The sequence below is a fragment of the Ictalurus punctatus genome, chromosome 8 (assembly GCF_001660625.3).
Source record: "Ictalurus punctatus breed USDA103 chromosome 8, Coco_2.0, whole genome shotgun sequence".
Classification (NCBI taxonomy): domain Eukaryota; kingdom Metazoa; phylum Chordata; class Actinopteri; order Siluriformes; family Ictaluridae; genus Ictalurus; species Ictalurus punctatus.
The window spans coordinates 27594338-27619500 of NC_030423.2; the positions used below are offsets into that span (position 1 = coordinate 27594338).

General features: G+C 37.6%; 1 protein-coding gene and 2 long non-coding RNA genes across 3 annotated transcripts; all 3 read right to left on the reverse strand.

Annotated features, from left to right (window-relative positions):
- Positions 1-14661: 14661 nt before the first annotated feature.
- On the reverse strand, positions 14662-15708 carry LOC128633486 (uncharacterized). The gene is made up of 3 exons (XR_008396898.1): positions 15505-15708; positions 15370-15407; positions 14662-15097 (listed from the first exon to the last, which is right to left on the reverse strand). It is a non-coding gene; the product is annotated as an uncharacterized LOC128633486 (long non-coding RNA).
- LOC108261546 (uncharacterized) lies at positions 15709-16660 on the reverse strand (the record flags this gene model as incomplete). Its single annotated transcript, XM_053682077.1, has 3 exons — positions 16573-16660; positions 16024-16398; positions 15709-15854 (listed from the first exon to the last, which is right to left on the reverse strand). Coding segments are annotated over exons 1-3 (564 nt in total), but the record flags the coding sequence as incomplete, so codon positions are not given.
- Positions 16661-19149: 2489 nt separating this feature from the next.
- Positions 19150-19833, reverse strand: LOC128633487 (uncharacterized). The gene is made up of 3 exons (XR_008396899.1): positions 19742-19833; positions 19621-19658; positions 19150-19388 (listed from the first exon to the last, which is right to left on the reverse strand). It is a non-coding gene; the product is annotated as an uncharacterized LOC128633487 (long non-coding RNA).
- Between the last annotated feature and the right edge of the window lie 5330 nt (positions 19834-25163).

Below are 25163 nucleotides of genomic sequence, written 5' to 3' on the forward strand. Positions count from 1 at the left end.
AAAATCTGAGACAACTAGTGACACTGCGTTTATTTTTCATGGTTTTCCAAGTTAATGTAAAGCTTTTCATTACAGACAATCTTTTCAGAAGTAACTTGAATGAAAAGTAAAATCGTAGAATTATTAACATGGGTTTCAGAATTGCTTTCCTTTTTTTGCATCCCCCTTTGCTTTAATGACAGCGCGCCCTCTAGCTGGCATGGACTCCACAAGTAATGAAATGAAACATTTCTTCTCTTTCTTTTATATTTTTAAAAATTCCAAAACCCTTTACATTTCATGTTTTAAATAAATAATAATAATAATAAAAAAACATTATGGAATGTATGAGAAAAATCTCACTTGTAGAATATTTCATATAATGACACACAGTACAGGACAATGAGTCTTTATTGATCAGGTATACATTACAGCAATTATACAGCACCCCCTGGAGCAGAGAGGGTTAAAGACCTTGCTCAAGGGCCTAACAGTGGCAGCTTGGCAGTGCTGGTGCTTGAACCCCCGACTTCCTGATCAGTAACCCAGAGCCTCAACCACCAAGCCACCACTGCCCTCTATGACAATAATAAATAAGTGGTACGGAACCAGGAACCAGACATTTACAATTTCTTAGAAATTCTACAGTGTATGTATCTCATTTATAAACATAAAATGAATGCGAGTATGAATGCGCTCGAAGCATGGTTTGAATGTATACTTATAATGTAGGTGGTCTGTACTGAGCACGCCCCAGAATATAACACACAAAAACCAAAAGACACCATAAGGAAGCACAAGGTGTTCTGATCTACCTACATCTACACCACAAATTTCCATACCTGTGTTGTACAGAGATATCATGACAGACTGGAAAATGTGGTTTACTTGTACACTCATGTGTGCTCACAGTACAGTAACATCTCATGGTTGTTTATTTTAATTGCTCTCTTAACTCAGCTTGTCTGTACAAAATCTTGCCTACAGAGTAATGATCATCTGGACCAAAGGACAGTGCAATACATTCACATTTTGTGCTTTCAGGGGCACTTTTATTACTGAAGGCCTGACAGCAGAGGTCAAGATCCAGGGGTGCTAGATGGAGCATAGCTCCCTAAAAAAAGTTCCTGTGATCATGACATCCTTTAAGAAGAATCTTTGTGGAGCATGTGTGGGATAATAATATTTTTTTATTACTATTTCAATTATTCTTTTGCAGGCTTATATGAAAAATATTGATGAAATCGCAAACCCATAACCCCATCGTTCATTTTAGGTCTTTCACCTGTAGGGCACAGGTGTCACTTTTCATTATTCGTTACTCATTCATTTCTGTTTTGTATTTTATGCAACACTAGAAATCTGTTACTTTATCCATAGTTGTACAGGTGTGTTAGTTGAAGCATCTTTATATTGGTTTGTTTTTGGTCATATTGTTGATTTCTGTTACCTTTAATTTTAGCAATGCATTGTACAACATCTGTAGTGTATGATTTTGTATGATAATACAGTATATATTGTATGCATATACCATTCATCATTACCTTTATGAGCTCCTTGTGCATTGTTTGTTTATAGGCCTGACTGCTGTATTTATTCGGTTTAGCGCTTTTGATTGGACTCATAATCTGAGATGTGAGATGAACATGAACATCCTGTGAGCCTACGCATCCTTCCAGCTCCCCAACCCTTCGTCTGGACACATAAAGATGTCATAAATGTTAAGCACTTGTAGAGCTTTCCACAGAACAAATGACTGGAACACACTTGGGGCATTCATCAAACCATACAGGATCACCAAGTATTCACATAACCTAGTGGCTGCAATGGCTGTATAGGATACAGTCTTCCACTTATCCCATTCCCAAATGCTCTGTAACTACAAACAGTGGGGCTGGCAACAAATGCAGGGAGTGTTGGAAATTCTTTGTGACCTAGTTATGCCCACAATTATCAGTGCAGGACTGCAGACTTCCATCATTTTTGTTCACAAAGAAGTGGCCCCAATACTCCAGCCATCAGATGCAGGTGATGTGGAGTGTCGAATAAACCCCTGCCTAAGGCCATCCTGGATATACATGTCCATAACAGGCAGCTGTTTGATGGACATAAGGTAGATGTGGGATCTAGGAGGAGTGGCCCCTACCAGCAGTCCTTATTTAGTATGGTGTTATTTCGGTGGCACTTTGTTTGCTAAAGGCCTCTGTCTGGCACAGTCTCTATTCCCATTTCTTCCAGGCTTTCTATGGAGGTGGACCCACACGGGAACTGGAGACATGTCTGAGCAGCTGGGTGAACAGTTAAGATAAGATAAGTTAAGATAAGATAAGGTATAACTTTATTAATCCCCCGTAGGGGAAATTTAGGTCACCATAGCAGCACGAAGGAATATAAAAAAACAGAACGGATGCCGTATTGTAGAAGTATTCACACACTATTTACACTATACAATCAGTAATAATTATTTACAACCAGATAATGTCTCAGATATAATTGGGCTTAAATCTGTCAGTTTGGTGCTGTAATGTTGTGGAGGCTGATGGCTGATGGCACAAATGAGCCTCCAAAGCGCTTTGAGGCTCGGGGCTGGATGAGTCTGTGGCTGAAGGAGCTCCTGAGCTGCCTCAGCTCAGCACAGAGAGGATGAAAGGGGTTGTCCATGATGATTTTCAGCTTCCTTCTCATCCTCCTCTCAGTCACCACCTCCACACCGTCCAGTTCCATCCCCACCACCGAGCTGGCCTTCTTCACCAGCTTGCCCAGTTTATTGGTGCCACAAGTCCCGATGCCACCTACCCAGCACACCCCAGCAAAGAAGATGACACTGGCCACCACAGACTGGTAGAACATCCGTAGCAGCCTGGTGCACACATTGTCTCCACCCTCTTTACCAGATTATCTTTGGGTTTTCGGGAATGCATTTTTTGGATGGCAGAATGTCTGATTGAATCAATGACAAAAATTGTTATGGTCTTTGAATGGATACTTGCACACTGTAATGTTAGTAGCTGGGTTTGAAACAGAACTCATTCTAAGCCCAGATGTCTACTATCCAGAAGGGGGCATGGTGGCTTAGTGGTTAGCATTTTTGCCTCACATCTCCAGGTTTGGGTGTTTGAATCCTACCTCCATCCTGTGGGTGCAGAGCTTTCATGTTTATCCTGTGCTTCGGGGGTTTCCTCCAGATATTCAAATTTCCTCCCCAATTCCAAAGACATGTATTGTAGGCTGACTGGCATTTCCAAATTGTCCATAGTGTACAAATGGGTGTGTGAATGGGTGTTTGAATGATTGTTCCCTCCAATCGATTAGCACCCCATCCAGGGTGTCCCCACCTTGTGCCCCGAGTTCCCTGGGATAGGCTCCAGGCACCCGTGCAACCTTATATAGGATAAGTGGTATGGAAAATGGATGGATGGATGTCTACCATCCACAGCCTGGTCTCAGAGTAGAGAATCAGGGTCTCTGCTATAAAGCTGCCCTTTGCCCCAGAGTCAATCATATCTGCAATGTCATGTTAATAGATTTTTCTCCCAAATTAAGAACCAGGTCTCTTCAAGCTGCTTACAATCTGGCATGTGTCCAGACTCTCAGCAACAAAGATCTAGACATTCTCATTTTGTTCTGGCACATTTCTCTGGGGACAATTTGGGTTCAGTCCCGACTCTGGGAGGGTTGAATTTCTTAATTCTCGGTCACTGGACTGAGTGATTGCCTACACTACAACCTCTTCTGCATGCACATTACTGAAATCCTCAAATGAACTGGCAACACATCCTCCTTGGCCAAGAAAGCCCAGCAAGTGCTATCCTGTCTCAGACGGCTGGAAAAAAGTCAAATCTGCCACCTCGAAAAAAAATGTTTCAAAATAAACAAACAAAGCCAACTATAGTATCACTGACACACCACTAACCCCCTTATCAGGAATCTTTGTAAAACAAGAGCATGCAGAGGAACCAAAGTTTCTATCCCTGCTAAGCACAGTCTCTTCTGCCTACTAGCATCTGGTAAGAGGTACTGCAGCATTTGAGCCACAATTAGCAGACTCTCTAACAGCTTCTACTTTTACCAGGATGTAAAAGTCATAAATGTTAGGCGCTCTGAACTCAAAAACAGATAAACAACTTTACCACATTACATTTTATACCGTACTTACAGTTATTATTTCAGATATTATTTCATTTATGCACTTTCACTTTTATTATTTTTTTTACTCAGTTTTTGCCTATCAATGTGTGTGTGTGTGTGTGTGTGTGTGTGTGTGTGTGTGTGTGTGTGTGTGTGTGTGTGTGTGTGTGTGTTGTCCTGCACCAAGTATTTTGCCATTATGACCAGCACCATGGTTTTTTTAATGCTCTGTTTAAACCTGTGTGTGGAATAGATTTACACACACTAAGCTTGTTTTTTCAGTAATTAAACTTTATTTGATGGTCTCCATTGGTAACATATGTTTATAATAATCTGATGGTCAAAAGAAAAGTGCAAGATCCTAGTGTTTACTTATAGTGAGAAACAAACCACATTCAGGAAAACAGAGAAAAACTATAGAATTATAGAAGAAAGAAAACAACAACAACAACAACAACAACAACAACAACAACAACAACAACAAATCAGCCTCAAAAGTGGTTGGAAGGCAGTTTTCCTACAGGTTGTGTATTAGTATCGATACATCAGTTGCCCTTGTTGTACTTTTACTGCTGATTTAATAATCTCCACTACAGTCACTGGTTTCCCTCATATACTGGTAAACCTCCCACTACAGTCTGAGCTTCTAAAATAATTCATTTATAAGTGATGATTATCAATGTCCTTTCACTAGTGCTGTAAATGTGAGTGCAGAGGTGGGTGAATAAAACAAGCCGCGCCCCCAGTTAATGTGGATGTCACAGTGCTTGGCTTATGTTAAATGCCAAAGCACAACCTTTTCGAAAATACACCAGTAATGGAAAATTACTTTGATTTAAACTCTGAGTTTTTTGTTATATTTTTTAATGAAATTGCTCTTTCCATTTATTGTGTCTTCAGCAAATGTCATATAACGTTAGGAATATGACTTGAAGGAAATAATGGTAGAAACAAACATCAGGAGTTACTTTAAAGACGTGTAAATAAATAAAACCTGTGGCATAGAAGTTTAACCCTCTTACCCTTTAGTTCCCACAGTATCATGTCCTACAACCCTTTATTCCCCATAGAAACAGCACGCCAACCCTGAGTTCTCGGGCCAAAATTGGCCCCAAAATCAACATATTAATGTTAACATTTTTAGGCCTTGAAACAACTTATAATAATGTATTTGTGTAATATTACTTTGGAAATGAAGCAGTTCAGTGTTTTTACTCCACTTAGAGCACAATTATTAATTAGAGAAATTACGAAAAATGCTCGCTAAAATCCTTATACTCATTTAGAAGTACCATACGAGCATTTTTAGTTAACTTCTACTATTACACCATAAGTTTATCAACAACATTCACGCTTATTCAGCGTAATCTTCACCGTAATGACGGCATAATGATGTAATGACTTTGTGACGTCATGACATCATCAACGTTCTGGATCAAAAAATAATAATTAAATCAGTAAGGAATCATAGCAGAGTAATGCCGGTATACCGGCCTTACGGGGATAACGTTTACACTGACAAGCCGCTATATCGGCCTTATGGGTATTTGGCATAGACGACCAAGCCGGTATATCGTCCTTACAGGAATAGGTCAAACACGGGCAAGTCAGTTTTTCGGCTTTACGGGGTAAGAGGGTTAACTACACTGCAAAAAACAAGCATCTTGAATAGCATACATATTTAAAAAGATAATTCTTATTGTGAGATTAATCCAACCATCTTCTATAGCGCTTATCCTTCAGGGTTGTGGGGAACCTGGAGCCTATCCCAGGAAGCATGGGGCACATGGCGGGGTACACCATGGATGGTGTACCAAACCATCGCAGACCACAATCACATACACATTCACACACTATGGACACTTTGGAAATGCCAATCAGCCTACCATGCATGTCTTTGGACTGGGGGAGGAACCCGGAGTACCCGGAGGAAACCCCCGCAGCACGGGGAGAACATGCAAACTCCGCATGCACAGGACCGAGGCAACAATCGAACCCCCAGCCCTGACAGTGTGAAGCGAACGTGCGAACCACTAAGCCACCATGCGCCCTATTGTTAGCTTAATGTAAAAAAATGCATCTATCATTTAATAATCTTTTCATCTTGTAATGAAAAAGATGGAATAAATTGGCATATAGTCAAGATATTTTCACTGTTTTTACTGTTTTTGCAGTGTAATAGTACCATGTGTTATGAATTATTTCCATTACATCTTACAGTTTTATTTACATCGGAGTACACACACTCATCTGCTGAGCCAGTTTTCCTTTTTTCAGCTTTGGCTTTCCTCTTGGTAAACTGCACAGCTGCGTAATTCAGTGGTTCCGCTTCAGATTCCTGAATAATAATAATAATAATAATAATAATAATAATAATAATAATAATAATAATAATAATAATGTAATTAATTAATTAAATAAATAATACACATTAACTACACAGAACAAGAGCAGCATCAAAATAAAAAGCCTGAAACTGTTGTGCAAATCTCATCAAATACATTGTATAAATTATATCCAGAAAATTTAACAAGTAGCATATGAATGTAGCATTTCACATTTCACATATATATGAAGCAAAATTAGTAGTCAGACTCATCTACAGAAACAAACGCAATTACCCATACAGTATATAATAATACAGAATGTTCCTGTACACGTACCTGCCTCGTTCCTGGAGAGTTTTCTATAGTCGTATTTACTATTAATTCAGAAAAACACCTATTAGTTCTGTGTTTTTGATAGACATAATGGTAAATGACTTTATTCAATTTAATTAACCTGATCACAAAAGCACTTACTTTTATCACATTTTCTTCTCCTCAGTATGAAATAAATGAGACAGAAAATCAGAAGTGTGCACAAACCCAAAGCTGTTCCCAAACCGAGCACTGTCGAATGTAGAGATCTGATCATTTCTGATTCTGTTATTTCACTACATTACATTTACATTAGTGCAAATTATTTTCAAGGTGAATTATGCTTTATGAATTAATTATGAATTACATCTTACCTGTTTTCTCATGCGTGTTCATGTTAGTGCTGTTTCCATGCAGTGTTGGTTCACACACCACTGAATTATCACACAGAGCTGGTTTAGATGTTTCTGATGCGATAGTAACATGATCACCTATAAACATTTATCATAATTCACTAAAAGTCTGTAACTCAGTGTTGTTGAAGAAAACACAATTAGCATTTCACTACTTCATTATTTGTATATTTGACCTACAGGTTGAACATGCTAATGGTAATGCAGGAAAGAATAAAACTACATTAAACATGTAGCTTAATCAATTTTAGTGGAAATCCTACCTTTAATTTTTAAATAAGTTCCATCTGCAAACACCATGTTAGATCTCTTCAGTGCACAGTAGTACATGGCTTCATCAGACTGAATGATGTTTAAAATGGTCATATTGAAGCAGTTTGAAGATCTCTCTATTTGGAAATGAGACTTTTGGGATTCATTGTAAAATGCTTCTCCACCACTTTTATATACTGTGACTATAATCTGAGGTTTTTTCCTGTTTGGTTGCTTAAACCAGATAATTATCCCAACTTCTTTTTCAGAAATACAACACCGTAGAGTAGCCGAGTCTCCGATATCCACACTGAGCTCTTTATCAGGCTGATAAACTGGTGACTCTGTGAGGGATTGTGCAGTAACCCAGCGTCTACCAGGTTGGACTGTATCAAGAAAACCAAATACACCAATGAAGTAAATAATTTATTTTTTTATATTATTATGTATAAGGGGTTATTAAAGATAACCTTGAAGGAATAACGTTGGAGATTCTTCTACATACAACTCCATACAAAATGCTTTAAAGTAAGTCTCCATACCTTTTTAAAAAATTATATCAAACTAGATGGGAATAATTTGCTCATATTACTTACATATGGTGCTGAAGATCAAAATTAAAATCCAGAAACTAGTCATTTTTCATTTCTCAGAAATTCTACAGTGTTTGTATCTCATTTATCAACAGAATTTGAATGCGCTTGAAGCTTGGTTTGAATTTATATTTATACTATAGGCGGTCTGTACTGACCACGCCCCAGAATATGACGTGATTGGTTGTAATTTAAAAAAGTCATGATAAGCAAGCACACAGTATTCTGATCTGCCTACATCTACACCACATATTTCCGTATTTGTGTTTTGGTGTTGCACAGAGATATTGTGACAAAGGTGTTATGACAGAATGGAAAATGTGGTTTACTTGTACATTTATGTGTGCCTACACAAACATCTCATTCTTAATTTTAATTTCCATCTGGAGTCAAAATCTTACCTATATAATAATGCTCATTTGGGCCTAACGTAATGCATTTGACTTTTATTATTGAAGAACCTGACAGCAGTGTTGAAATTACAGTGGGGCCAGATGGAGCTTAGCTCCCCAAAAGATACATGAATTCCTTTCTGTCACGTAATCCACATAATGGAGGTTAAGACAGATGCAAGTGCCGTTAAAGACTTTTATTTGAGAGAGACAGGCAGACAAATCCAAAACACGAGACAATAGTGAGGTCAAGAAACAGGCAAAGGGTCAGGCGATTGGCAAACAGGCATAACAAGGCAAGGCTAGAATCGAGAACGAAAAAACGAGAACAAGATCAAGAACCATGAAACAAAATGAGGAACAGGGTATAATCGCTTGGTAGAGTGATAACACTAATACTTTGCAAAGACATTGTTAGAAAACAGTCTCTTTATACTATGGAGTGAGTGTGTGAAATTGGATGCAGGTGTGCATAATTAGAATGAATGAGTGTTCTGGGAATTGCAGTCCATGGTGGTCATGCTTGTAGGCCGCAGTGCAGGATGGGAAATCCTCCCCCAGCGGTCCTGTCCCTCTGGGCAAAATGTCCTCACGTGACCTGGGAGACTGAGCAGTATCCTCAGCTGAGCAGGAAGGCAGAACGACGTCCTCAGCGGAGCAGAAAAGCGAAGCATTGTCCTCCTTCAACTCTGCAGGCTGAACTTGGTTGGCTGTTTCAACAGAATTGGGCGTTAGCAGAACTTGGTTATTCATGTCAGCAGACTCGGGCTTAGTCAGAACTCGGTTGTCCATGTCAGCAGACTCAGGCGTGAGCAGTACTTGGCTGTCCATGTCAGCAGACCTTGGCATGAGCATTACTTGGTTGGTCGTGAGGTCGACTTCAGGTGTGAGCAGAACCTGGTGGTCGTGACATTGGTTTCAGGCATAAGGAGAACTTGGTTGGTCGTATCAACAGACTCTGGCGTGAGCATAACTTGGTTGGTCCTGACGTCGACTTCAGGCATGAACAGAACCTGGTTGAATGTGAAGTCGGTTTCAGATATGAGGAGAACTTAGTTGGTCATGTCAACAGACTCTGGTGTGAGCATAACTTGGTTGTTCATGACGTTGGTTTCAGGCATAAGGAGAACGTGGTTGGTCATATCAGCAGACTCGGGTGTGATCAGAACTTGGTTGTTCGTGACGTCGGCTTCAGGCGTGATCAGGAAGTGGTTGTTCATGCCGTCAGCTTCAGGAGTGAGCAGGACCTGGTTGGTCATGACGTCGGCTTCAGGTGTGAGCAGAACCTGGTTGGTATTGATGTTGACTTCAACCTGGGACAGGAACTTGGGGTGAGCTGAACTTGGGTTGGCCGTCTCTTCAACCTGGGACAGGAACTTGGCATGAGCAGAGCTTGGGTTGGCCATCTCTTCGACCTGTGACATGAACTTGGTGTGAACAGTGCTTGTTTTGGCTGTCTCTTCAACCTTGAACAGGAAATTGGCTTGAAAGGTCGCCTCTTCGAGCTCTGACAGGAACTTGGCTTGAGAGGCCATCTTGTCAAACTTGGACAGGAACTTGGCTTGTGAGTCCGTCTCTTCGACATTGGACAAGAATTTGGCTTGAGAGGTTGTCTCTTCAAGCTCTGAATGGAACTTGGCTTTGGAGGCTGTCTCTTCGATCTCAGACAGGACCTTGGTTTGAGAGGTCGTCTCTCCGACCTCAGACAGGAACATGGCTTGAGAGGTCGTCTCTCCGACCTCAGACAGGAACATGGCTTGAGAGGTCGTCTCTTTGACCTCGGACAGGAACTTGGCTTGAGAGGTCATCTCTTCGACCTCAGACAGGAACATGGCTTGGGAGGTCACCTCGTTGACCTCGGACAGGAACTTGACTTTATGCTGGAGCTCTGGAGATTAGACAACCTTGTGGGTCTAAGGCTGGAACTCTGGGGATGAGACCGCCTTGTGGGTCTCCTGCTGGAGCTCTGGGGATGATAATGCCTCATTGGTCTCATATTGAAGCTCTGCAGGTGAGACCACCTCATAGGTCTCAGGTTGTAGTTCTGGGAATGAGACCACCCCATGGGTCTCATGCTGGAGCTCTAGGAATGAGACCACCTCGTGGGTCTCATGCTGGAGATCTGGGGACTAGGTAAAGCTGGGATGGTTTTCTTGCTTTCCTTAGTGTGACGTCTCCATTGTCTTCCTGCTGCATCCATGGTGAAGGGAAGTATTCTGAAAAAACATGTCATGATGGGTAAAAGCAAAGAGCTCTACCAAGACCTTCGGAACCTTATTGATGCAAAACATATTGATGGAATTGGATACAGACCTATTTACAGACCTTACCTCCAGTAAGCACCATTGGGACCATTATCCACAAGTGGAGGCAACATCACTCTGTCATCAACCGGCCATGCACAGGAGCTCCTCGCAAGATTTCTGACCAGGGAGTCAGAAGAATAGTCAGAAGAGTAGCCCAAGAGCCAAGGACCACTTGGAAAGAGCTCCAGAAACACTTGGAGGCAGCAGGTACCATCGTCACAGAGAAAACAATAGACGATGCACTCCACTGCTTACGCTAACCCCACAAGACTCCTTTACTAAAGAAGAGGCATGTCGAAGCTCGTTTAAAGTTTGCTACAACTCATTTGGACAAGCCTATGAAATACTGGGAGAGTGTAGTCTGGTCAGAGCAAAATTGAACTTTTTGGCTGTCATACTACACACCATGTTTGGAGACGAAATGGCACTGCACATCACCCTTAAATACTATACCAACAGTGAAGTTTGGAGGTGGAAGCATCATAGTGTGGGGCTGTTTTTCATTGCATGGTACTGGCAGACTTCATGTAATTGAAGGAACGATGAATGGAGCTCTTTACCTGGAGATTCTTGAGAAGAGTCTTCTGCCATCCACCAGGATGATGAAGATGAGATGTGGGTGGACCTTCCAGCAGGATAACGATCCAAAGCATACAGCAAAGAAAACTTTAAGTTGGTTTCAGAGAAAAAAAATCAAGGTGTTAGAATGGCCCAGTCGATCACCTGACTTGAATCCAATTGAACAAGATTTGAAGACAATATGTTTAGAAAAATGGGAGAAAATCACACCTGAATACTACGACCCATTAATTTCTTCATACAGGAAGTGTCTTGAAGCTGTCATTACAAACAACGGCTTATCGATACTTTTTTTTCCCATGCCATTCCTCTTTATTACACAGAACTTTATTTATGGACTTTAATGTTTGGATTTCTTAATATTTCCAGATTTCTTGAGTTAATTCCAAAAGTCTGTTGAAAATTTCATGTGAATAACCTCACTGGAAATATATTTACTGAAAATCTTTTTTTGAGGCATTCAATACTTATTTCCCCCACTGTACATCAAGATGTCATCAATGTAAAGCATGTGTGGAGCATGTCACAGAGCGCCATCTTGATGAATTACTAAAACAATCTGGTGCAATTATGAAACCATACAGCATCACCAAGTATTCATAGTTCCCATTATCTGTAGAAAAGACTGTCTTCCACTCACGGCTGTACTTCTACACAGCAACAGTTTTTTGATGGAGAGATGGATTGACCTCTACCAACAGGGCGAGAGCGCAATCTCAGGGTTCTTAATGTGGGAGTTTGGTGGCACCTTGCTTTCTAAAGACATCTGCCCAGATTATGGATCTCTGTGGTCACAGTCTCTATTCCCATTACTTAATAGCTTTCAAGGGATTTGGACGCACATGTACACTGGAGACAACATGTCTGAGCAGCTCAGTGACCAGCTATCTCCACCCTCTTGACCAGACTACCTTGAGATGGCACAATGTCTGGTTTAGACATTAACAAAAATTATAAAGGTCAATGACTGGATAGGTTCAATCTCTATCATCAGAGACTGGGTTTAAAACAGTACTGATTTCTGAGCCCAGAGATCTACCATCTACAGCCTGTTTCAGAGAGGAGGAGAACCGGGCCTGTACTATAAAGCTGCCCATGGCCCCAGAGTCAATCATGTAAGCAAAAATGAAATGAAATGAAACAATTTCATCCTAAATCAATCACATTTTGATGTTAATGAGTTAGCTGTATCGTCTTTAGAGATGTTACTACCCAGTTGACTCAGAGGACCAGGTCTTTCCAGGCAGCTGGGAAGCTAGCACGTGTCCAAACACTCTGCAACAGACATAGACAAATTTCTGTATTTGTCTGACATGTTCCTATGGTGACGGATGGGTTCAGTCCACTACCATGGACTCTGGGGTGGTGGAATTTCTTCAATTTTCAGTCGGTGAAGTGAATGATTGTGACACACATTCTCTTTGGAGATTATCACACAACAGTCATAAAGATTACATCAGATCAGGAGAAACAGGGATCCAAGGGAGATTTAAATCACTAAAACATTTTTCTCTATGGAGAAAAATATCCATAGTTTCATTGGTTCATCACTAAATGCATTTATCGTGAATCTACTTCAAGCATTTCAAACCAAGAGCATGCAGAATAATTTAATTTTCTATCCACTCTAACCACAGTCTCTTCTGCCTACTAGCATCCGGTAAGAGGTACTGCAGCATTTGAGCCGCAAGCAAGTGACTCTTTAACAGCTTCTTTTTCCAGGAGGTAAAGGCCATACATGCTCAGCTCTCTGTACTCAGAAACAGATACAACACTTGACCACGTCATATAATGTCCTAACAGTTATTAATACAATTAATAGATAGATAGATAGAGCACTTTATTGATCCCTGGGGAAATTGTTTTGTTGCAGCTGTACAATAAATAACAGAAATCACAAGGACACAGACTATGCACAGAGAACACAAATTATAGTACCCGTACTTAGTCAACTAAATTAAGTAAGAATAAAATAAAATACTAAGTGGCAACAGGGTGGCTTTGGATCAGGTGGTAGAGCGGGTTGTCCACTAATCGTAGGGTTGGCGGTTCGATTCCCAGCCTGCATGACTCCACATACCGAAGTGTCCTTGGGCAAGACGCTGAACCCCAAGTTGCTCCTGATGGCAAGTTAGTGCCTTGCGTGGCAGCTCTCCTATCATTGGTGTGTGGGTGAATGAGATACAGTGTAAAGCACTTTGGATAAAAGCACTATGTAAGTGTGCCATTTAGTAACAAAAGTAATTATTATTGCACTAATGCATTTTTATTTACTTATATTACTTATTTTTGAATAATTATTGCCCATCCATATGTTTGTTGTCCTGCACAAACCATAAGTAATGTATTTTGCTTTTGTTTTACTTCTTTATTGGAAAATCAACAATTTCAAAAAATCGAAATCTGACATTTTTTCATATAATGACTAATTCCAGTGGTATCACAAACTAGGCATATTTTGTTGGCTATATAAACTTTATTTTATAGTCTTCATTGGTATCATTTGCTTATAATAATCTGAAAAAACTGGGGCGGCTGTGGCTCAGGTGGTAGAGCGGGGTGTCCTTGGGTATGAACCCCAAATTTCTCCCGATGGCAAGTTAGTGCCTTGCATGGCAGCTCTGCTGCCATTGGTGTGTGTGTGAATGGGTGAATGAGAACCAATGTAAAGTGCTTTGTAGAGCTGCTAAGGTTAAAAATGCGCTATATAAATACAAGAAAAGAAAAAAATCCACACTCAGTAAGTGAATGATGGTTTGAAGTTGTGTGCAGTGTGAGGTGAAAATCCTGGACTTCATAATAAATGATTATGGCTCCATGTCTGGAAGGATTTATCTTTGTGCTTGATGCTTCAGTTTGGTTAATGTAAAATGTATTTGAAAAAGTTTTACTCGACTCTTAATGGTGAAGAAATCTACTTCCAGGTTCTGAGCACCACGATCAGGAAAACAAAGGCAGCTAAAGTAAACCCACAAATTCTCTAAAAGACAAAAAATAATCACAAAAAACTGCATTGAAACAGATTGGAAGTCAGTTCTGCAACAGGGTCTGTATGAAGATCAATACATCAGTTATCTTTGTTGTATTTTTACTGCTGATTTAATCATCCTGACTGCATTCACTGGTTTCTAACTTATACTGGTAAACCTCCCACCATTCTCTGACCCACTAAAATAATCCATTTGTAAGTCATGATTTTCAGTGTCCTTTCTCTACTGCCAGAAAGATGAGCACAGAGATTAGTGAACAAAACAAGCTCATATAAATCATGACAAGATCATGTTTTTTGTTACTTTTTTAATGGAATTGCTTTTCATATTTATTGTGAAAAAATAAATTACTGAAATCATAAACAAACAAAAAACATACAAGATGGATTTTTTTACAAGTTCAGCGTTACTGAAGTTAATACATCCGTAGTTACTTCACACGTGTGCACAGAAATAAAACCTGTAGCATAGAAGTTTATCCACACTGCAAATAAAACAATATCTTAAAGACAGGCAACTTTAATATAATTATTATTATGAGATTAGTGTAAAAATATAAAATTATTTCTAGGTTTTTCTGTTATGTTTTGTGTTTTTTTTTTTGTTTGTTTTTTTTCTTGGCGCATCATATATCATATCATGGTAATGAAAAATATGGATTACATTTGCCTATCATGTGTTATGAATTATTTCTGTTACATCTTACAGTTTTTTTCACATCAGCGTACGCACACTGTTCTGCTGAGCCAGTTTTCTTTTTTTCAGCTTTGGCTTTCCTCTTGGTAAATTGCACAGCTGCGTAATTCAGTGTTTCAGCTTCAGATCCCTGAATAATAATAATAATAATAATAATAATAATAATAATAATAATAATAATAATAATAATAATAATAATAATCCAGATGAAAGTAATAACAATACAATATGGGTAAATGAACAATACACACTAACTACACAGAACAAGAGCAGCATCAAAATTAAAAGCTTGGGATTGTTCTGCAAATCTGAGTAAACTGACTGTTTATATTAAATCTAAAACATTATAATGAGTAACATATTAATGTAGCAATATTTTACATACAGAAGTAACACACGTACCTGCTTCATTCCTGGAGAATCTTCTATACAAGCTTTCACTATTAATACAGAAACACACCTATTAGTCTTTTGGGTCAAACTAAAGTTAACTGTACTTATAAAGTTTTTAATTATTGTGATCACAAAAGCACTTACTTTTATCACATTTTCTTCTCCTGAGTATGAAATAAATGAGACAGAAAATCAGAAGTGCGCACAAACCCAAAGCCGTTCCCAAACCGAGCACTGTCGAATGTAGAGATCTGATCTTTTCCGGTTCTGTTATTGATAACATTACATTTACATTAGTGCAAATTATTTTCTAGGAACATTTTGCTTGATGAATTATGGATGATTAATATTGAATTCTGAATTATAAGACATATCACCTGTTTTCTCGTGTGTGTTCATGTTAGTGCTGTTTCCATGCAGTGTTGGTTCAAACAGCACTGAATTATCACACAGAGCTGGTGTAGATGTTTCTGATGCAATAGTAACATGATCACCTATAAACATTTATCATAATTCAATAAAACTCTGTAACTCAGTGTGAAACACAGTTAGCATTTCACTACTTCATTATTATTTGTCTTCCAGGTTGAACATGTTAATGGTAATAAGGAAAAAATTACTACATTAAACCTGTAGCTTAATCAATTTTAGTGGAAATCCTACCTTTAATTTTTAAATAAGTTCCATCTCCAAACACAGTGTTGGATCTCGTCAGTGCACAGTAGTACATGGCTTCATCAGACTCAGTGATGTTTAAAATGATCAAACTCAAACAGTTTGAAGATCTTTCTATTTGGAAATGAGACTTTTGGAATTGATTGTAAAATGTTTCTCCACCATTTTTATATAACTGGACTATGCTCCGGGGTTTTTTTCTGTTTGGTTGCTTAAACCAGGTAATTATCCTGACTTCTTTTTCTAAAATACAACACTGCAGAGTAGCCGAGTCTCCGATATTCACACTGAGCTCTTTATGAGGCTGATAAACTTGTGACTCTGTGAGGGATTGTGCAGTAACCCAGCGTCTACCAGATTGGACTGTAAAAGTAAATGCATTAATAAGATAATGAATTCAGGTCAGATATTATTATACATAACACGTAATTAAAGATCATCTTAAAGGAATAATAGAAACTTGCAAAAAGTGTCTTTAGAGTAATAATACTAATCATACATCAAACTAGAAGGGAATAATTTGCTCATATTACTTACACATGGTGCTGAAGATCAAAATTAAAATCCAGAAAACAGTCATTTTTCATTTCTCAGAAATTCTACAGTGTTTGTATCTCATTTATCACCAGAATATGAATGCACTTGAAGCATGGTTAGAATTTATATTTATACTATAGGGGGTCTGTACTGACCACGCCCCAGATAATGATGTGATTGGTTGAATTAAAAAAAAAAGTCATGATAAGCAAGCACGTGGTATTCTGATCTGCCTACATCTACACCACATATTATTTTCCATATTAGTGTTTTGATGTTGCACAGATATACAGTATCATGAGAAAGGTGTTAAGACAGAATGGAAAATGTGGTTTACTTTTACACTCGCGTGTGCCCACACTAATATCTTATTGTTCTTTAATTTAATTGCTCTCTTGATTCAACGTTTGTTCAAAACGCCAAAAAAGTTGCTTGGTTTAGTGAGTCTGCCAAATGACGTAAATATATAAATGAACCAGTTACACACAGACTTGGCCCTATACACACTAGAGTCACCATCCTGGAACGTGCGAGTGGCAGTGTTGCGTTCTGCTTAGACATGAACATGGACAAATTGGCCTTTATGAGTGATGTACAGTATCAGGAATATTAATTTGTTTTTAATGCATGTTGGAAAATGACAATGAAGTCCATGATAAACTGCTGAACTGTGAATTGTATTGAAGTGTATACCATATAACTGAACTTCTTCAAATATATTTGTATATAATGATCAACAAGTAGCCGGTAAAGTCAAGGCCTGCTCTGTGACCTGAAACAGATCAGTTTTACTAACAGAGCTTTAAGGGTGAGGATTTACTGCCCCCTAGTGGGAGATAGTGTTATTAGTTCTTAATCCTAAAATGTTCAAATCTACACACTAATACTCATTGGTAGGTAGTGTTTGTAGTGAAGTTGGAGAAAAACATACACAGTGTGTGATGATGACCGTGTGAGAAAGAGACTGAGAGTGGGAATGTGAGAGTTTGAGATCGGAGAGAAGCGCAATGAGGCGTGAAAGTCCGTCGCTGTCCGTGGTGTTGAAGCTCTTCTGACGAAACAGTGCACCTCGATTACCATACAAACATGAATAAAGTGTTAATGCACCTCAATAACCATGAGAAATATTTGTACATATATTATTATTATAGCAGATAATAAAATACCAGATGTACTGACTTGTCGCTGTGAGAAACCAGCTTTTCATTTCACGTTTCTTAATTTTCATTAGTGTTAAAAGAGGGAACCTCTACAGTTAAGGAACACGTTTAATGTTGTTCAGGGGAGGGTGAAAAGGTAGCACACAGGAAGTGATGTAATAACTGTAAAGCTGAGTCTGCATGGTTATAGGAGAGGCTCCTCCAAAACTGTTTATCAGGTGATCCAGTTCTGTTTTGTTTGTATGGTTGTAGTTTTATATTACAGACGACATCTTACAGAATGATCATTAATAAAAGATACTAATAAAATTAAATAAAATATGGATTTTATAAAGACTAGAGCAGTGACGTAAACCAAAGTAGTGATGAAAATCAGGGCACTGACCGGACTGTAACGGGTATGACAGATGTATGTTTATAACAAAATGATACCAGATAATGAATTCCTCGAGTAAACTGCGTATAATATGAAAAATAAATAATATAATTAACACCACTTAATGCATAGTGATTACGTGGAGAAACGATCTCAGACGTTATATCTGACCCTGAGCCTAGAAAATCTAACAGTAAATTTTATGTTAATAGTTTCTAACTTGTTTAAATCAATAGATATGACATTTTGAAAGAAATTCTGTGTGTGTGAAAGACAGCATGAGAGACTGGAGATGCTGAACACACTTCACAGTCGGTCAGAGCTGTTGTTGAGTGTCAGTTGTGGTCAGACTTTACTCATGAGCTATAGTTAGTCTTCCTGTATAAGCGCAGCAATGTGCCAACAGACACTTGTGCAAAACGCTGTGACTGCAACGAACAGGATGTAATAATACACATCAAAGTGAGCATGAGTGTCTTTCGGTAAATAGATCAAGTGATCCTCACACGACTGTCTGGTTGATGCTGAAGTCTCCAGTGTTAGTTCCCTCAGAGCCGAGATCTACTGTTAAACAATCTGGATTTTCTGTTCAATGATCAAGAGATTCAAGATTCAAGAGATTCAAGATATTATTTGTCACATACACAATTATATACAGTATATAACTTGCAGTGGAATGAAAACGATCAACATCTTCCATGAAACTCAGAGAGTTCAGGTTAAACATATGACATTTTTTTTTTTTTTTTTTTTATAAAGAAGTGTTTGGGATAGGTGTACTGTAGAACACAGAGCAATGACTTGTTAAATATACAACATCGTCAGAAATTATATTCACTCAGATGTATTACACATATTTTACATGTTTATTTAGACATTAGATTATATTCTAGAAGGAGAAGAAGAAGAATAGCAGAAAAAGAGTAACATTGATCAGCCCCCCCCCACAATATATATATATATATATATATATATATATATATATATATATATATATATATATATATATATATATATATATATATATATATATATACACACACACACACACACACATGCATGATTAAAAAAAACAAAAACAAACAAACAACAACAACAAAACAACCTTTAGTATAGCAGAAATTCAGCTAATATTAACATGTGTTCTGGGTCGTTTATGTTATATATTACAGTGTCACATACATCACATCAGAGTACACCAAATCATCCCTTCCTCCAGGTTTGACTTTATTCATGAAGAATTGCAAAGTTTCATAATTCAAGGTGTTGAAATGAGATTCCTGAAAAAAAGAATTAAAAGATTGATTTATGAAATGAGTTTATAGTGTAAATGTATATAGGATCGCTTTAGGACCAACACTGAGCAGATATATTATATATTATATTATAAGTAATCAAATGTAATAGTGAACTGGTGAGATTTCTCCATGACTAAAGGAGACAGAGTAGCATATCTTTTTCTTCTATAAGCTACAATTTAAAAACAAAGTGTTTACGTATCTGCACACGTACCTGTCTCGTTCGGTGAGAGTCGTCTATAGAGGCGTTCACTATTAATACAGAAATACACTTATTTAGTCACGCAGACAGAACTGAACAGACATAATTATTATCTGATGACAAAAGCACTTACTTTTATCACATTTTCTTCTCCTCAGTGTGAAATAAATGAGACAGAAAATCAGAAGTGCGCACAAACCCAAAGCCATTCCCAAACCAAGCACTGTCAGATATATAGATAAATATAAATAACATTTCTGAAACTGTCATTTTATTTCATGTACTCGGTTAACACTGAACTGACTTTATAATGAACAGATTAAAAGATGGATTAGAGCAGATCAATTTCCAGGCAAATTAAAATGATGTATTAAAGATGAATGAATTAATTGATTAATGAGACATCTTACCTGTTTTCTCGTGTGTGTTCATGTTAGTGCTGTTTCCATGCAGTGTTGGTTCACACACCACTGAATTATCACACAGAGCTGGTGTAGATGTTTCTGATGAAATAGTAACATGATCACCTATAAACATTTATCATAATTCACTAAAAGTCTGTAAGTCAGTGTTGTTGAAGAAAACACAGTTAGTATTTCACTGCTTCATTATTATTTGTCTTCCAGTTTGAACATGCTGATGGTAGTAAAGAAAATAAATCACTACATTAAATCAGCATCTTAGTTAATTTTAAAATCTTAATTGTAGTGGAAATCCTACCTTTAACTTTTAAATAAGTTCCATCTCCAAACACAGGGTTGTGAGTCATCAATAGTGCACAGTAGTACATGGCTTCATCAGACCGAATGATGTCTAAAATGGTCATATTGAAGCAGTTTGAAGATCTCTCTATTTGAAGACGAGACTTGTGAATTCCACTGTAAGAGATTTCTTCAGACATCTTAAAGAACTTGATGATATTTTGAGGTTTTTCTCTGTTTGTTTGCTTAAACCAGGCCATCATCCCAAATTCTTTTTCAGAAACACAACACCGTAGAGTAGCCGAGTCTCCGATATCCACACTGAGCTCTTTATCAGGCTGATAAACTGGTGACTCTGTGAGGGATTGTGCAGTAACCCAGCGTCTACCAGGTTGGACTGTATCTAGAAAAACAAATACACCAATGAAGTAAATGATTTATTTCAGATATTATTATATATAATTGGTTATTAAAGATGACTTTAAGGGAATAACGTTGGAGATTCTTCTACATACAACTCCATACAAAATGCTTTAAAGTAATAGTCTCCATAACTTTTTAAAAAATGATATCAAACTAGATGGGAATAATTTGCTCATATTACTTACACATGGTGCTGAAGATCAAAATTAAAATCCAGAAACCAGTCATTTTTCATTTCTCAGAAATTCTACAGTGTTTGTATCTCATTTATCAACAGAATATGAATGCACTTGAAGCATGGTTAGAATTTATATTTATACTATAGGCGGTCTGTACTGACCACGCCCCAGAATATGACGTGATTGGTTGTAAGAAATGAAAAAATAAATAAAATAGACATGACACACAGTGTTATCACTCAACCACATCTCAACCAGTTCATTCAAAATGGTTTACAGGTACTCTCATGTGTTATTGTGTTAAGCTTTCTGAAATGTATTTTAAGGCCCTACTAATAGTGTGGTTTAAAGAAAATGATGCTTTAATAGTTTGATATACGTTGTTTTTATTTACAAAGCAGATTACAGTTAAAGTACAGATCTGTTAAAGAAGCTTACAAACACGACAGTTTGAGTAAGTGGTGTTACTCAGGAGAACTACAAACACCACGTTCATAATATAATTGATGCATTTTAAATAATTCTATTACAATTTAATAATAATAATAACAATAATAAAAATAACAATACTAGTAGTAGTAGTGGTAGTAATAATAATAATAATAACAAAATCCAGTGAGTCTACACAGTATTATGTTATAGTTTTATAGAGTTTCATAAGTCTGGTCTCACGTCTCGACACGTAAATCGTGATCAGAAATGTAATCCACAAACATGCAAAGGTCAGGCGATCGGCAAACAGGCATACACGGGGCAAAGCATGAATCAAGGTCACGGTCACGGAATACAGGGTCGATATACAAAACAAGAAACATAAACTATAGCAAGGAACTGGGAGTGGAGAAACCAGCGTGGACTAAATGCACTAATCTAAACATGGAACATGACAAGAACAATAACTAAGGCTATGACTGTGAATAACTATCGTATGGAATCTAAACGAATCGAATCTATCTAACGTATAGTATCTTATCTATTCTAATCTAATATTCCGCGCCTTGTGCTGGGAAGCGCTCTCTCTCTCTCTCTATATATATATATATACAAACATAATCAGCGTCAATTGCTGACAGCTGACACCAATCTAGACACACGTGAAATAACAGCCAATGACAGAACAGGGAGGAGACATAACAGAAACATAGCAAAAGCACGTGTCCAATGTACACAATGTCACGATTGCCAACATCCAAAAAGCAGGTGCTCACGCACCTTACTCGTGCACGCGCGCCCTCATGCTCTCCAGCGCGCTGCTTAAAGGGGAAACCGTGACATCTGGTCTCTAACTGACCTATCACAGACTACAGAGAACTTTTTAATCAATAAATATGTAAATGTCTTTGTGAATATGCAAATATGGAATATACTGAAATTATGAAGAGAATCAGTGCTATTTAAGGACTTAGACAAGAATGAGTCTTACCTCTGACTGTTACAACACACTGACACTGACGACTCCTTTCATAAACATTCAGTAAAATATCCAGATCATATATTTAATTTATTATTTAATAAAATGTGTAAATTAGGATAAAAAAAAAATCCTGTAATAAATCAGTTATTAGAGGGACTGAATATTGATGTTCTAGGATAAAGTTGAAAAGCAGGACCTGAATATGTTGAAATGTAAAATAAATAATATCAAATACACATGAATAAATAATGGTCACTGAATGTATGTAAAATAAATTACAATAAATAAACTGTATTTTCATCAGTTGTGTAATTTAACTAAATTATTTGTACATATAGATTTCACTATAAGAGCTGCACACTGCCACCTAGTGGCTACAACTGGTGAATATTTATATTGTCATTCATTTGTGTAAACAGCTGTTTGGAAGTTAAAATGTAATTTAACGTCATCCAACTTTCAGAACTCCGGTCTGGTGTGATAGGATCGCCTTGTCTGAGAAGGATACGTGCCATGCTGACAAAAATGTGGTTACATACCATAAGACTCTGCCTTCTGATTTGTACACAATGCTGAACAATTTATTTATTTATTTATTTATTTATTTATTTGTTTATTTTTACACATTTGTATTTAAATTTAGTATCTTCTTTCCATTCAGTTATTCAGCAGAAAGCTTGCTGAGGTTACAAATACATTAACACTGTATTTGTAGTTGACTGATGTTCTGTAAGCTATGTTGCTATGGTAACCAAACTGCATTGTTTCCTCCCAAGACTTTTAACACCATGGACAGCAACAAACTTTCCCTTTCACTCCTCAGATGTGGCAGGAAACATCTTTATTTCCTTTACGAAAGCGCAGATCATCTATCTAGCAAGCTATTTAAATTTTTATTTTTATTTTTTTAAAAAGGTCATTAAATGAATTGAAGTAATTATTTTAAAGAATAAATTAAATATCATTCTCCTATTTTAATTTGCACTTTATTGTGACATTTCTTGGTGTATTTTTAAGTGCCGTGATGAATACAGTGAACTCGCTTTGTTACTTCACTCGAATTTCATCACCACAGACAGCGACAAAATCCTGAACAGAAGCTGATATAGAGGCATGTAGTCAAAAGGCTGTGTCCCAAACCAGATAAAAACTAGTGTACTAAGTAGTGCAGTTTAAAAAAATAAAAATAAAAAATTACACCCTCTATTATAGTAGACATTTTAACTCTGAGAACTAATTGTAAGATATTATATACGTCTGTGTGGCCACCTGACCATCACACCCATATGTGGTGTCGTCTGAACTGTTACCATGAAGAAGCAAGTAGAAAACTGTACAAAATGTCTATGTATGCTGTAGCATTACAATTTCCCTTCAGAATCGAGGACCAGATGATAGAAAACCAGGAACAACAGCAGATCAACAGCTCAGCACTCACAAAGATCACACGAGTACTTTGTCCATGTCCATGTACTTCATATAAAACAGGAGGTTTCAGAGACAACTAAAGCAGAGCATTTAATATGGGGGAGGTTGTCCCCTGGTGGCCCTCTATTCTGTATTTAAAAAATAAATAAATGAATAAATAATCAAATAAATAAAGATAAAAGAGGTCTCTGGCTGCCAAAAGTAACAACTAACAAGGCACAAAACAGATCCTGTGTCAGTAGATGGAGCCAGTGCGGTGTGACAGGTCTCACAGAGTAAAACTCTGAAGAGTTAAAGTGAATTAGAGATGAAGACGAAGAATGCACTTACAGAAAACTCACACAAAACCATTACCTCATATCAGAAGACAGCAGAAGAAAAAAAGAAACACTGAGGCTGTATTTTACCCACATAGACCTCATGATGATGGAGATAAATTAGGGGATTATTTAGGGTCACTCTGGTCTGCGGTTACAGGGCGGTGCTGTGGCTTTAAGTTAAGTGGCTTTTATTTCAGTAAGATGAAGTGTCATGCCTTCAGGACTACAGAACAAGACAATACGTGTGTTCTGTACATATAGATAACAATGTGAAAACAAGTTCAAGACAAGAAGAAATACAGCTCAGTACAGAACACAGTGATGAAGCAGAGTCACTGTTACCACCCTGAAGTTGATTATTGTCCTATAACAGCAAGTCCCATAGTGTTATATTCCTCTTTTTTACACCACAGCAACTTTCCAACATGAACAAACTTAATGATAGTCCAGTTCTCCATTAATACATTTTACAAAATATAAATAAAGAAGAGATGGAGGTCACAAACACAAATCTTTTGAGAAATGGCACCTGAAGATGTTTGATGAGATCAGTCGCAGTTCTTTTCTTTTATCATTGTCTTTAAGTAAGATGAATCCAAATTTAATTTTGGAATTTATTTTACATTGAAAAGTAACTGTATATCTGTATATACAGTGAGGGAAAAAAGTATTTGATCCCCTGCTGATTTTGTACGTTTGCCCACTGACAAAGAAATGATCTGTCTATAATTTTAATGGTAGATTTATTTGAACAGTGAGAGACAGAATAACAACAAGAAAATAAAGAAAAACGCATGTCAAAAATTTTATAAATTAATTTGCATTTTAATGAGGGAAAAAAGTATTTGTCCCCCTCTCAATCAGAAAGATTTCTGGCTCCCAGGTGTCTTTTATACAGGTAACGAGCTGAGATTAGGAGCACACTCTTAAAGGGAGTGCTCCTAATATCAGTTTGTTACCTGTATAAAAGACACCTGTCCACTGAAGCAATCAATCAGTCAGATTCCAAACTCTCCACCATGGCCAAGACCAAAGAGATCTCCAAGGATGTCAGGGACAAGATTGTAGACCTACACAAGTCTGGAATGGG